This window comes from Pristiophorus japonicus, chromosome 2, assembly GCF_044704955.1.
Source record: "Pristiophorus japonicus isolate sPriJap1 chromosome 2, sPriJap1.hap1, whole genome shotgun sequence".
NCBI classification, from domain to species: Eukaryota; Metazoa; Chordata; class Chondrichthyes; family Pristiophoridae; genus Pristiophorus; species Pristiophorus japonicus.
Window position 1 is genome coordinate 177,059,668 of NC_091978.1, and position 15,507 is coordinate 177,075,174.

Consider the following 15,507-nt stretch of genomic DNA (forward strand, 5'->3'; position numbering starts at 1 on the left):
CGGGTCACGAAGCAGGCCGACATCCACTCACTGGACGGAGGTTAAATGGGAGGTCACGAGCGCCCGTGCCATCATCTTGGCAGTTTCGCCAACTCATTGGTTGGCCCAACTTCTTCTCCTGTTGCGTGGTCCGGGCCGCCATCGTGCAGCCCGGCACTCCATTTTGGGTGTTGGGCTGCAGCCTCTGTACAACACCGCCCTGGTGGCCTAGTGGAGGCTATCAGAGGCCAGCCAGTGTGCGCAGTGGCCCTCCTCTTTAATTGAAGGGGAGGGGCATTGAACCGCGTCAGTGATACACGAAGCATCTGCATAGTGCTGCCTTAGCATCAGCCCGGAACCCGCCCCAAGAGCACGAGATTGCGCTCCACTTCCTGTGAGGGGCGGTAACCGTAATTTCACAGCCGGGGCGGAACTTCCGCCCTGGTCGCAGGAAGTCCCACCCCAAGCCTGTTACTATCTCCAATTGGGCCGCGGGGGAATTTCTCCCCCAACATGTTGTACGGCGAGGACTGCCACTAGCAGGTGCAGTATTAGGGCCACACAATCATTGCCGAACTATTCACCTCATTTTCGACAGGCACATTACTGGCCTGTGTCCCAGCACTGGATTAGAGCAGCAATGCTCTGACTGCTCTTTCTAAAATTACAGTGACACTTGCGATAGGGACTGTAGTCATGTGACTGCCAGTCTCTTTGTCCTAATTTATATTTTGCCTTTTAATAATTAGCTACCCTGATGACTCCATCAGTTTATCCAGTAAGTAGCTGAGCCACACAGACCAGGAAGGTTGGGACTGGGCTGACTAATATAGTTTCAACCAGGCAACAGTAAAAGGTATTAAAATTAGTCCCCTGGAGGAGGAAATTGGTAAAAAAATTCTGATTGTAAAGGGAGGAATATAATCAGGCTTGGCTGTGAATCGCCCTAGTCAAGGCTCATATATAAATAATGACCACCTGATGAATGATGTTGGAGGATGGCCTGAGGACTATAACCCAGCAAGAAGTCAATGCTTTGAGAAGAGGAGGGTGGGGCAGGGGCAGAAACTGGCAGAGAATAAAACAAGTAGTTGCATGATACCAGGAGCAATTGAATATTTTGCAACTCAGTATTTCATTACTCCTTAACTATGGCAAAACATAGTCCACAGCTGCAGCTTCTAGCCTTATCTGATTTTGTTATTATTTTTACAAAGCTGCTTAACAGAATTTTGTTTTTACTTAATTTCCCACATTACAACAGTGACAACACTTCAAAAGGTACTTCCTCGGCCAATTCCGGTGGTCGTGAAAGACGCTATATAAATACAAGTCTTTCTTTTATTCCTTTTCCTGTCACATCAATATTTTACCGCAAGATAGTAATCATTCTAGAGATATCTAGTGGTAGTAACAGATCATTACACAGCAAAAGACAATTACTAATATCTGCACAGTAGAGCTGCTGTACTTCCTATCAGTGCTGTGAAGCAATTAAAATGCATAACCTGGGCTATTGTTTTGATAATGTTTCAGAAATAAAACAGCTACCATAATTTATTTCATTTGTGCTAGTAATGATAAACTAAAAGAAATGTTTCAGTGTTGTGGGCTAATGTTAATGGGCCATTTCACAAGAACAAGGAGTGATACAAATGATGTTTTGCTGATAAACTGCATGCTCCATATACAGATATTTTACTAGCAGGTCATTGAGAACACAAATGTATAATGAAATAAAAAGCCAGTAGTGTCAACTGTGGCTCAGTGGGTAGCACTCTCGCCTCTGAGTCAGAAGGTTGTGGGTTCAGGTCCCAACCCAGGGACTTGAGCACAAAATATCTAGGCTGACACCCCAGTGCAGTACTGAGAGAGCACTGCACAATCAGAGAGCTGTCTTTTGGATGAGACATTAAACCGAGGCCCCGTGTGCTCTCTCAAGTGGACATAAAAGATCTCATGGCACTATTTCAAAGAAGAGCAGGGGAGTTATCCCTGGTGTCCTGGTCAATATTTATCCCTCAATCAACAAACCAAAAAAGCAGATTATCAGGTCATTATCACATTGCTGTTTGTGGGAGCTTGCTGGTGTGCAAATTGGCTGCCACATTTCCTACATTACAATACTGACTACACTCCAAAAGTACTTCATTGGCTGTAAAGCGCTTTGAGACGTCCGGTGGTCGTGAAAGGCGCTATATAAATCCAAGTCTTTTTTTTACTTGACTTGGGTAATGGAGAGGAGAAATACCACCGATGTGCTGCCAATAGTAAACCGAGCACATTTTGTTGAATTATAGTTCCCACCTTTGCAAAGTTTGATGGGTAAAGCGTATGTTTTTATACAAGTAGAAACACCAGTGGATTGAATTACTGTATTTGCACCTGTTTTGCATATTCAAATTGGGTCATCCCCATAACCCAAAACTTAAAAGTCCCCTATATAAACTGGAGAGGGTTTCAGTAGAATGACCATTGAATCACTGTAGGAAACATTATACGAGAATACATTGTAAATAAGTTCTCATTCCTCTAAATGCTGAAACATTGTTTTGTCTCATCAATTTTCCTCAACAATCTTTCCCCATCCGTTTGAGAGGGTTGATTCTTTGTTGCACTGTCACCTGGCTATTTCACAGCACAGCGGAGGAGGGAGAGGCAGAATCCCAGCCCTGTTCGATCCTGTCCTCACCCAAAGTCCATACAAGTGGACTTCCAGCAGAAGGTTATTGGATGATGATCAGGAGTGGAAATGCTGCCCTATCTTCTCCCTCTTACTCCAACTGAGATTAACTAATACCACAGTCTGTAAATCAAAATGACAGTGTTTTGGTCTGCATGGCTCAGCTATTCATTGGATAAAGTCACTGTAAGCTGAAACATAATCAAAATATATACCTTTTAAAACCCATTGTCAAAAAGGAAGACTCCTATTTAAATGTCTGCTATATTTTGAAGGAGGTCTTTCTCCTTTAAATTAGCATGACCATTGCATTTGTATTGATGAAGTATGAGGTAAGCATTGGATCAGAAAATAGGTAAGAATCGTAAACTGAAGTAATGGATTTAATTTTAGGAGATATTGCTTCTTATCCAACTGCTTAATGACAACAATGTGTACTCACCATTGAAACTGGCTCCATTGGGTCTTGTTTCCCAGGCAAACGGTCAAATGTAAGCATTTTGAGCAAGTTGCAGCCCCAGCAAGCGTTGAGTTTTCCGTCTGTCAAAGGAAAAGGAAAGATCTTAAATATGAATCGTGAACTCTGTGTCTACACATAAAGCATAACCCAAGTTGATTAAGCACCTGTGAGAAGCATGCTAGACAGAGCATGTAACATGTGGCCTTCACGTAGAACTAGGGAAGTATCAAGCAGTTTGGACCCCTTTCCTGAAGTCCTAGACAATAGGTCACCTCATAAACCGCACAACACATCTCTGCAGAGGGAGCGGCGGTTTGATGCCAATGAGGGCACACTGCTATTGGTCTCCAGTTGTACAGAAAGAGCAACCCAGCCCAATACAACAACCAAGAAAAGATGGGATAGCTCCTGTGCAGTGCAGCCCCCCCCCTGTGCCTGCCCCCACCCTGTGAACAGCGCCACCCTGTGAACGCCGCCACCCTGTGCCTGCCTCCACCCTGTGCCTGCCCCCACCCTACGCAGCCCCCACCCTGTGAACAGCGCCACCCTGTGAACGCCGCCACCCTGTGAACGCCGCCACCCTGTGCCTGCCTCCACCCTACGCAACCCCACCCTGTGCCTGCCCACACCCTGTGAACACCGCCACCCTGTGCCTGCACCCACACTGTAAATGCTCACACCCTGTACAGCCCCCACCCTGTGAATGCCCAGCCCTCAAGTGTGTTGAGAATATATCGGTGTGAAAGCTGGTGTACGATTTGTCTCTTTTATAATTAAAAATGTTAATTTTAAAAAGGTTTATACCTGGACTATAAATTGTTAAAATCTTTGCTAATTTTTCAATTTCAGCTGTTTCTCAATTTACAATGTTTGGCTGCTTAAAATAAAACATTTCTATAAGAATTGCATGTGTAATTAGTCTAATATATTAAATTGTTACTATGTGACCCAATATAACAGAAACGGTCCCAACGCAAGTATGTAACTCAGTGCAAATTAAAAGCTTCACTGAAGTTATTATCTCTATTATATCATGCATCATCCACAAATGACTTTAACAACACACTTGAATAAATAATGTAGCCAAAATACATCACACAATGGGAAATACAGATCTCTTGGGAGTTTTGGATAAAGCAACAAAGTATAATTTATCTGAACTGCAATACAAAACAATTCAAAGGAAAACTATCTTCATGCAAAAAAGTATCCCAAACACTTCACCTTATTTACAAACACATGACACAATAATTACAAACATGTGAAAATGCACAATTGTATGACTTGTGCAAGATGCCATTGCAACACAGATTATGCGGGTCTCTTCCCAAATAAACACGTTTGTCAAACACTTTCTCATGAAGAAAGTGTGCATTTCAAACGTTCTGCTTTTTTTCAAAACTGCTGAAGATGCATATTTTCCTTATTTTCAAATTCAGGTCTAAGGCTGTAAAATACTTTTTCCCCCCCTTTATTTATCTTGCAAGAGGCTTCTGTTTGTAGTAAACACATTCACCGGCGACACAGTAATGCAGATAGACAGCAAATGTGCACCAAACATACAGTTATTGTAAGCATGCAAAGGTAAGTTTGAATGAATTTGTGCTCCTTGCATAGAGCATCACTGTTGGGAGCAGACACACCAAATCTGGACACAGAGGTCGGCAGCTCCCACAGGACTCCTCATGCAGAAAGGAAATATTTGTGAAAGTGACCCTCCAGTTATCTTCTAACATGTACATTGTTCGTCCAGCTTTTGAATAAATATGTATCCTGTCACTGTCTACCTTAATTGGGTGAAACAGAATACAGCCAAGTGGAAAACTCAGTGTAACCTGCTGTGCTATTGGTTGGGACGATGCATTGCCACCCACATGCCAGCTGCAGCTTAAAATCTCCTGAGCCTCACGCTGCCGAGGTCTGCGGGGTTTGAATCATAGAATCTTGGAAGTTTACAGCATGGAAGGAGGCCATTTCGGCCTATCGTGTCCATGCCGGCCAGCAAGAGGCTATCCAGCCTAATCCCACTTTCCAGCTCTTGGTCCATAGCCCTGTAGATTACGGCACTTCAAGTGCACATTCAAGTACCCTGTACTTTTTAAATGTGCTCAGGGTTTCTGCCTTTAACACCCTTTCAGGCAGTTAGTTCCAGACCCCCACAACCCTTTGCGTGAAAAAATTTCCCCTCAAATCCCCTCTAAACCTTCTACCAATTACTTTAAATTTATGCCCCCTGGTTGTTGACCCCTCTGCTAAGGGAAATAGGCCTTTTCTATCCACTATATCTAGGCCCCTCATAATTTTATACACCTGAATGAGGTCTCCCCTTAGCCTCCTCTGTTCCAATGAAAACAAACCCAGCCAACCAATCTGTCCTCATAGCTTAGATTCTCCACTCCCAGCAACATCCTTGTAAATCTCCTTTGTACCCTCTCTAGTGCAATCACGTCCTTCCTGTAATGCAGTGACCAGAACTGCACACAGTACTCCAGCTGTGGCCTAACCAATGTTTTATGCAGTTCAAGCATAACCCCCTGCTTTTGTATTCTATGCCTTGGCTAATAAAGGCAAGCATTCCATATGTCTTCTGAACCACCTTATCTACCTGGCCTGCTACTTTCAGGGATCTGTGGACATGCACTCCAAGGTCCCTTTGTTCATCTACACTTCTCAATAACCTACCATTTAATGTGTATTCCCTTTCCTTGTTAGCTCTCCCCAAATGCATTACCTCACACTTCTCTGGATTACATTCAATTTGCCACTGTTCTGCCCACCTGACCAGTTGATTGATATCTTTCTGCAGTCCACAGCTTTCTTCTTCATTATCAACCACACAGCCGATTTTAGTATCATCTGCAAATTCCTTAATCATACCCCCTATATTCAAGTCTAGATCATTGATGTATATCACAAAAAGCAAAGGACCTAGTACTGAACCCTGCAGAACCCCACTGGAAACATTCTTCCAATCGCAAAAACACCTATCAACCGTTACCCTTTGCTTCCTGCCTCTGAGCCTATTTTGGATCCAACTTGCCAATTTGCCCTGGATCCCATGGGCTTTTACCTTTGTGACCAGTCTGCCATGTGGGACCTTATCAAAAGCTTTGCTAAAATCCATATATACTACCTACGCCTTCGAAAAATTCAATCATGTTAGTCAGACACAACCTTCCCTTAACAAATCCATGCTGACTGTCCTTGATTAATCCGTGCCTTTCCAAGTGAAGAGTTATCCTGTCCTTCAAGATTTTTTTGCAATAATTTTCCCACCACTGAGGTTAGGCTGACAGGCCTGTAATTACTCGGCCTATCCCTTCCTCCCTTCTTCAACAAAGGTACGATATTAGCAGTCCTCCAGTTCTCTGGCACCACACCTGAAGCCAGAGAGGATTGGAAAATGATCGTCAAAGCCACTGCTATTTCCTCTTTTGCTTCGCTTAACAGCCTGGGATACATTTCATCTGGGCCTGGGGATTTATCCACTTTCAAAGCTGCTAAACCCCTTAATACCTCCTCTCTCACTATGTTTATTTCATCTAATATTTCACACTTCTCCTCGATAGCAGTGTCAGCATCGTCCCTTTCTTCTGTGAAAACAAATGCAAAGTATTCATTAAGAACCATACCCACATCTTCTGCCTCCACATACAGATTACCCTCATGGTCTCTAATAAGCCTTGCCCTTTCTTTAGTTATCCTCTTGCTCGTAATATATTTATGAAACATCTTTGGGTTTTCCTTGATTTTACTGGCCAAGAAGTTTTCATGCTCTCTCTTTGCTTTCCTAATATCCCTTTTAATTTCACCCCTGGACTTTCTATACTCCTCTCGAGATTCTGCAGTATTTAGCTCTCGATATCTGTCATAAGCCTCTCTTTTTTTCTTTATCCTACCCTGCATGTTACTCGACATCCAGGGGGCTCGAGATTTGTTAGTCCCACTCTTCTTTTAAGGGCACATATTTGGCCTGAACTCTACGGATCTCCTCCTTGAATGCCTCTCACTGTTCTGACACTGATTTACCTTCAAGTTGCTGCTCACCTCGGCCCCTTCACCCACCTGCTTCCCGCCTGAGTTAAAATCAAGGTTTTAATAATAACATTTTAGATCTATTGTATTAGTTCTATGCCCAGTTAGCAAATATTCCAAGGTTGTCATTTTCATTTTGACCAAATTAGACCAAATAATACAATTTTAACATCGATATGAATTTAAAAGAAATACGTTGTACTGTTTTAATGTGCTCTCTTCCATTTCCTTTAGTACTTTCCCAGTAGCACATTACTCACCTGTCATGAAAACTGCCAGGCCCCTCTGCCTTTGTTTGTAACTGCCACTGAGGGGCAGCAGTAAGCTTCTGCCCACTTATTTACCAGGTGGTGTAACTTTACACAAATGAATCTACCAAAGGGTGTATCATTCATCACCATTTTGTTCAGTGAGAATGGATAGCCTAACCAACAATTGAGAACAACTTATTAGATGAATGACTACTGGAAGGGTGTGCTGGCCTTTGTTAGAAGTTGAATTTGTCATGGCTGAAGTGTGGTCTGACTGGTCACCTCGCCCATCCACGCTCGGGAGAGGAATTATGCTCTCCAAAATAGAATATGACAATCTTTTAAGGGCTGCAACAAAGCATCTTTAATTATCACCCATCCCAAAGGTAAATGCAGCAAAGGTGATCCCTTGGCAGAACTCGACTGATACAGTTGCCTGAGGAGTGTGTGTTACATTATCATCATAGGCGGTCCCTCGTATCGAATTTGACTTGCTTCCACACCAAAAAGGGATGAGTTCACAGGTGTTTCAATGAAGGACCTAATATTCCAGGTCCCGAACTACATCTTGAAGGGTAGAAGATGCATATGCGTGGATTTTTTTTAACATGTGGTCGCCGTTGCACACCAGCCACCACAGGGGCTTGACAGAGCTAGGTCTTGGTCCAGTGGCAAGGATTAACCAAGACGACTGGAGACCTGCTCTGCTGCATGGACCTAGTACGCACACATATCGCAGTGTGGGCTGGCCCGTGCTGCCCCTGGGCCCTCGCCTCTTCTGGGCCCCGAACTCATGTTTTTCTTGGCCCCGATCTTGTTACGATTGTGTTGGTAACATTTTAGTTTCAAGAAAAACAAATCAGATCTAAAGGAAAGGAAAGAACTTGCATTTATATAGTGCCACTTACAACCGGAGGACAACCCAAAGTGCTTTAGAGCCAATAATGTATTTTTGAAGTGTAGTCACTGTTGCAATGTAGGAAATGCAGCATCCAATTTATGCACAGCAAGGTCTCACAAACATCAATGTGATAATGACCAGATGTTGGTTGAGGGATAGATATTGGCCAAGGGGATCTTCTGAGTACATACGAGTATGGTGGGGGGGGGTGGTGCGGGCAGTGGGGGAGAATCCTCGTACAGAAAACTGTGCTGTGCCCATGAATTTCTGTTATTTGCTGCTGGCTGGCAAGGTCCAGGTGCTCAGTAAATGATCCCCTCAATGTGCAGTCATATTCATCTCAAAGTTGAATTTCTGCACTGGTTCCCCTATCTCCCACTTGCAGCAAAAACCCCAAAGAAAATTCGTAGATGGCCTCTTCTGGCGTTTCTCTGGAGTTTCTGCCGATCTTCCGGTTAAACTATGGTGAGAGTTCAGAAGAACTTGTGTGGGATCGGCAGGTGATAGCTGGTGCACAGTGCTGGTCACAGGAATGGCAGGTGATATCTGGCACATGGTGCTCGACACGGGAACGACAGGTGATAGCTGGTACATGGTGCTCAACATGGGAACGGCAGGTGATAGCTGGCACATGGTGCTCAACACGGGAACGGCAGGTGATATCTGGCACATGGTGCTCGACACGGGAACGACAGGTGATAGCTGGTACATGGTGCTTGATTCAGTTAATGACTCACATTAATGGATCCGTTATGTTTCAATACCACCAGTGATCCCACTTGACTTCGATAACAATGCAGGAGAAGCAGAGATTGACTACAGCAGGTAGCTTTTCATGGGTTTTTCTTCTCCCAGCAGCACCATTGTTAGTGAATACAAGCTGGCCCACTTTTTTCAAGTAGCAGACAGCTGACTGCTCAACCTGCTTCTGTAGTCCTGTGGTAATGCTTTCCACTTGCTGGCCTGTAGGCCCATGAGCAGAAGTGAAAGTCGCGACTGCAGTAACTTGTGCCAGATGATGTAAATGGGATAAATTCCACAGCACCGGAAGGTCGAGAATATTGCAGAATCACTTCTGCTTAAAGCAGTTCTGTAAAATATAGGGGCTTAAGGCAGGCACCAGAGGGATCCTGCACAATCCCAAGTCACTATTAAGAAGTTTAGTATGGGAACAGCAAGAAGGATGATAATAAAAGATAAGGATAGGATCCACCACAGACACACATTTAAATACACAGCTATAAAATGGAATGCCATACACTTCAATGAGGCTGTAAGGCAGCATCTAACCCTTTTTGCATAATATCCTAAGGAGATAAGACTATACCTTTAATAAATTTGAAATAAGGGATTGAAATTGTAGTGTGTGATTTTAGTAAACATGCTTGTATGATGTTTCTCTGTCCACTATTTTAAGAAAGGAATTAATCAATATAAAATAAATGGTTCACATCTTTGTTAAATTAGCAGACAAACAAATGAGTTAATGTTCGTTACAGATTTCACACAACACAATTTCAATCTCAAAAGTGTCCCATTACAGCAGGAACTTCTGATCTCAGACTGCTTGGATAGATCCTCTGACTCCAAACAATAAGGTAACTTTCCCACACATGGATCTAAGGAAATAGCAATGCACATTTCCACAATACAGGATTTAAAATACCAGTAACAGATAATGACCCAGTACCCCTTGATTAAAGACGAGGACCAGAAGGCATGTGAAAATTCACCAACCGCAACATCCTTTCCCAAAAGTTATATTTTTGAAATAGAGGATGTGGACGCCAGCAGAAAGGATTACTTTTACTTTAACAGAGTAAGACTTGTTTTTGAAGGACATTTGCATGCTTCTTGGAAAAAAATCAGCTGGCTTTCCCTTCACTTCCCACCCACCAATTCCAGGAACCCATATCACACGGGTCAACTAGTTAACAAAAATGCACGGTGTTTCTACTTCCTTGATTAATAGTTTGCATTGTCATAACCCTTTGTCCCTAAACCTACTCCCAACCATGGATACACGTAGTAGTGTAGTTACACTTAGATTTCACAACAAATTAATATTAGAAGTGTAAAAAGAATATAACCCAACTGAACAATCGTTTTTTTTTCTTGAAGATCTTGCATCTCTTCTTCTCACCCCTAAATTTGAGAGAAAGTCATGTCGTGTCACACGCAAAAACTGTGCGTGGAGCACTCCCATGATTTTCTGTTCACTAAAATTAATTCGACGGAAAAGATCCTGAAGTGCGCTTCTGGTGGGCGAGGGTCCATTGCAGGAATGCACATTCGGGAAGTTACTCCTATGAAATATGGCCAGTTTAGCAAAGTGTTAATGGGTGACCAATAACTGTGGAACCGGAGCAGAGAAAGGGAAAAAAACTCAAAACAAAACGAAATGTCAGTGGGGCAGAAAGTGGTCTTCGGTGAAAGTGTGAAATGGGCGATGGAGAATCAGCAACTTGTTTTACACCATGCTCAATTAAATTAATGGAAAAGTAAATCAGGCGTGATGTAAACCTGGCTGCTGGTCCGCATTCCCCTGTTCCACGCTTTCGCCAAAGAGCAATTTCACCTCCAGTGTGTGTTAGAAATGTGCTGTTAGAACACACAGGTATTGTGAGTTACAAAGTCACTGTCAATCCTAAATTATAAAAGGCGAATTATTTAAGATTCTGTTTATATAAAAGGATAAATGTACCTATTGAATTTACTTTGTGATGGCATTCTGATGATTAACATATCATAACACATCTTACAGAAGTCTAATGGAAGTTTGATTCTTCGAATCTAATATTGCTTTTGTCATCTTTCTGGCTAATCCAACTAAATATAATTTCCTTGGAATAAATAAGAATGAAATATTTTAGAAAGTATAACTGAATAAAGTACCTTGCTTACTGGAGTAGGCCTTTAGGTCTTTTTAACATACAAGACAGAGATGTTGTGGGTCATTGGCGTGTGTCCTTTGGGTAGATAGGGAGGTGTGTGATAAATCATGCATTCAGGAATTTTAATTTCTTGATTTAAGGCTGTGCATTTTTCTTTAAAGGTTTTGGGCAGGGAAATTAAACAGCAATTATTTAGCATTGAGAGTCACACCTCCCAGAACATATATATTTGCAGTAGTTTTGGTTGAGATTTCACACTGCTTTTAAAGGCGCACTGAGCACAATGATTTGTTTGTGACAAAAGGTGTCTGTCTTCTGATCTACCCATCGGAGTTATTCCTCAAATTAGCCTAGCTTGCTATTTTCTCCCTTCAGTTTTCAAGCCTGTTCTAACAAGTGTGTTCAGGGTTTATGGATCTTCTGTACCATGATTACTGCAGGTTTAAAAAAAATGTTGCTTCTTTAGTAAACTTTTTGTTAATCCAAAGGATATGGTCCACGTGTGCTTTATGACCACAAGCACTGGCTACATTTATTCGCAGCATCGACTTTGGAAGTAGTGCCGTAATATAAATGAGGGACTGTTAATGACTCTGGCAGCACAGAGACCGATCTCAAAGAGGTGGTTTCTTCCACGCCACAGGCAGCAAACATAAATCCCCACTTGTGCTGGTGCTGCATGCTGTGGGACACATTTTGTTCTGGCCACAAACAGGCTGAGCTCTCAGCACACTGATCCAGGCAAGCAATGAATTTCTGGCAATGAATTTCTTAGCCCGACATTAGAGAAGGGCCGTAGTCAGAATGTTAAAAGTTTGGAACATTACTTGTGAGCAACTGTGAATGTGCATGCTTGTGCAAAGACCCTGGGACAACGGAACATGCTCAAATAGTAGAAAGGGATACCAGACGGAGAATCTGCCCGTGACGTTACCTGCACACTGTGAAGTTAAATATCCACAGCGTGTGGGATAACCCAGCTCTACCAGCTCCCCTCCCCCCCCCCCCCCCCCACCTCCCTCCCAATGGGTCTAAACTTCAAAATTCCGGTCATTGTGTAACTATTTCCAGTGCAATTGATGTCACAATCTAAATACAACGATAAGAAGGCAGAAAGCTTTTAGACAGGCCAGATAAACAACTGCTGTAATCTGCTGAAGTGCAACTATTTTAAGGCAGTTTAAAAATGTTTTTAATTGAAAGTACAATACAAATATAAATTAATAAATGCAAATTTGATCAACGATGCCATCAGGCCATTGACTGCATCTACTTACAATCCAAGTTAAATATCTTGTGGATACTATATATTGATGGCACTGTTCCTTTAACCCATTTATTTATTAAAAATAGGTGTAGTCGCCTCAATGCATACTTTGTGCAGGGTGTGTCCTAACTCAACAATGATTGCTTCTATCCAGTTACCGAGACTGAGTACGTGCAGGTATTCAGAAAAGAAGGGAAAGACACCGTGACCATCCAGGAAGCTGGCTCTATGTGGGTTTCCATTTCATTGTTGCTAGTAGATTTTAGCACCACCGAATTAATTTCAAAATGTTTCTGCTGCATTTTGTGTCTCTGCTTTCGCATTTCTAAGTGTCAGAGAGGGACGAAGAAAAAAAGCACTGGACGTTTAATTAGTTACTATTATACCTCCTTGTGGAAAACAGTACTTTTTTATTCCAATAGCTTTAGGATCCCCGGTTCCCTTGGTAAAAGAAAGAAATAACTTGCATTGCTTTTCACAACTTCAGGACATCCCTAAATGCTTTGTAGCCAAAGAAATACTTTTGAAGTGTAGTAACTGTTGTAATGTTAGACATGCAGCAGCCAATTTGTGCACAGCAAGCTCCCACAAACAACAAATGAAATGATAATGTGTTTTAGATGTTGGTTGAGGGATAAATATTGGCCAGGACAACTCCCCTGCTCTTCTTTGAATCATGCTGTTGTATCATTTTCATCCACCCAAAGGGCAGACCATCTCATCCAAAAAACAGCAGCTATGACAGTGCAGCATTTCCTCAGGACTGCACTCAAGAGCCAGCCCAGCCAAGTTTCTGGCGTGAGACTTTCCCCCACAACCTTCAGATTCAGAGGCAAGAGTGCTGAGCCAAGGCTGACAGTTGATAAGAGTTGACACCTAAGTCAAAATCTTTCTAAAATTTGGACTGGTGTGTGATTAATTACCTTTTCTGTGCAGCATTAATACACAATGCTATATTCATTATTCACCACAATATTCACTGAATCAGTGTAGAAAATATACTCAGGTGTGGCCATTCATTTTTTTCCCATTTCCAGGATTTTGCTCCAACCCTCTTCACAGATCCTCTGATCCGAGGGAGCAGAACACTCGCATTAAGGCCAATTATATTTAGGCAACGTTCATCTGGGCCTCTTCCAGGCAGAGACCCTGGAAACTGAGGTAGGAACCATGGTGACATCACTCCAGACTCATTTACATATAATGATAATGCCTATGCTTATTCTAGACAAGCACTATCGATCCCCACCTCCTACCCCCTCCCCCACCCGTACCTCACACCGCCTCCCACACCCATACCTCACACCCCCTCCCCCACCCGTACCTCCTACCCCCTCCCCCACCCGTACCTCCTACCCCCTCCCCCACCCGTACCTCCTACCCCCTTCCCCACCTGTAACTCCTACCCCCTCCCCCACCCGTACCTCTTCCCCCCTCCCCCACCCGTACCTCACACCCCCTCCCCCACCCATACCTCACACCCCCTCCCCCACCCATACCTCATACCCCCTCCCCCACCCGTACATCCTACCCCTTCCCCCACCCGTACCTCACACCCCCTCCCCCACCCGTACCTCCTACCCCCTCCCCCACCCGTACCTCATACCCCCTCCCCCACCCGTACCTCCTACCCCCTCCCCCACCCGTACCTCCTACCCCCTCCCCCACCCGTACCTCCTACCCCCTCCCCCACCCGTACCTCATACCCCCTCCCCCACCCGTACATCCTACCCCCTCCCACACCCGTACCTCACACCCCCTCCCCCATTTGGACAAAGCAAACGAGGAAGAAACATGGTGTTACAGTTTTTGGCTCTTTTGTTCTGCTTTGCACTGGTACCTAAGTGCTTCCCAGGCTTAAAGAAGAAGACATTCTGCCTCTTTATGTTTAAATTAATAATAAATATTTAACAATTAAAGTACAAGTGTCAGGATGATTGTAACAAGTTCTGTGTGTTCCACAATACACAAGTATCATTTGAGCCAGGTAGAAGGGCCAAAACTGGTTTGTGTACATAAAGAAAGACTTAAGAACAACATCACAGTATTTTCCTCCCAAGTGAATGCACAAAGATATTTGCATGAGTGTGGGAGGCTTAGGTGGGGCCAGAGTAGCGATGGCAGCCTCGTCGTGGATGACATGCACTCCTTGAACAATCTTCTGAATAGCCCAACAAAACAAGCTCAACGGTGGGAGACTGCAGGTTTTTGATAGCAGTACGCACAACAGTTTAGCCCTTTATCTGATTACTCTCTTTTACTTTCCCTTTACAATTAGAAACACATTTGATGATACGTTTGGCTGCCTGCATTAGTTCATGACAGTAATCCTTGATAAACACTGCCTGATCTGTGTACGTAGAAATGACGCACAGGTTTCACTGTGTTAAACATAAGGAGATTAAAAAATGACTGCTAAGATATTTGCCTAGGGCGGAGAGTTTTTGCAATTGTAATATGACTTGCATGGTGAGAGGTGAAGACAGATAATATCAAGACAAAAACTAGGACAATACACTCAAAATGAAAACTTTCAGTATGTTAAAAGACATAAAGGTGTGCCCGCATTAAAACTATTCTCAAACCCATATATGAATCAGCGAAGTCATGAAGAACAAAACTGAAGTTATATGGTTCTTAGATCTATGCAGACCCACAGCAATATTTAAAGCACGTACAATTGGCACAAAAACAGAAGATGCTGGAAATACACAGAAGACCAATCCACAGCTGAAGAAGATAAAAGAAAAGTTAATGGTTCGGGTAAAATCCTCCTCCAGAACTGGGTAACTCTGATGAAGAGTCCTATCTGAATCATTTATCTGTCCTTTGCTGACACTGATGGAATTGTGCATTTTCAGCATTCCCTATTTTCTCTTCAGATTTCGGGTACTGGCTGCTTCTTTTTACCCGAACAGATGAATGAAGTACTGTATATACTCAGTTTAACAAAGGGATAGAGGAGGATTCATTTTATCACAGTGAAACTTCCATTATTCACCATCCTGGTTTCTGCCAGAAAGACAAAGCCATGATT

General features: G+C 43.1%; 1 protein-coding gene across 5 annotated transcripts in view; it reads right to left on the reverse strand.

Annotated features, from left to right (window-relative positions):
• LOC139242755 (Krueppel-like factor 3) overlaps positions 1–15,507 on the reverse strand; it is a 99,887-nt gene that overhangs the window by 57,920 nt on the left and 26,460 nt on the right. For all 5 annotated transcript variants that reach the window (XM_070870506.1, XM_070870500.1, XM_070870503.1 and 2 more), the window contains one exon: positions 3,105–3,202. In XM_070870506.1, coding sequence (XP_070726607.1) covers positions 3,105–3,161 — 57 coding nt within the window. In that variant the 5' untranslated portion in view covers positions 3,162–3,202. The remainder of the gene's footprint in view (positions 1–3,104; positions 3,203–15,507) is intronic.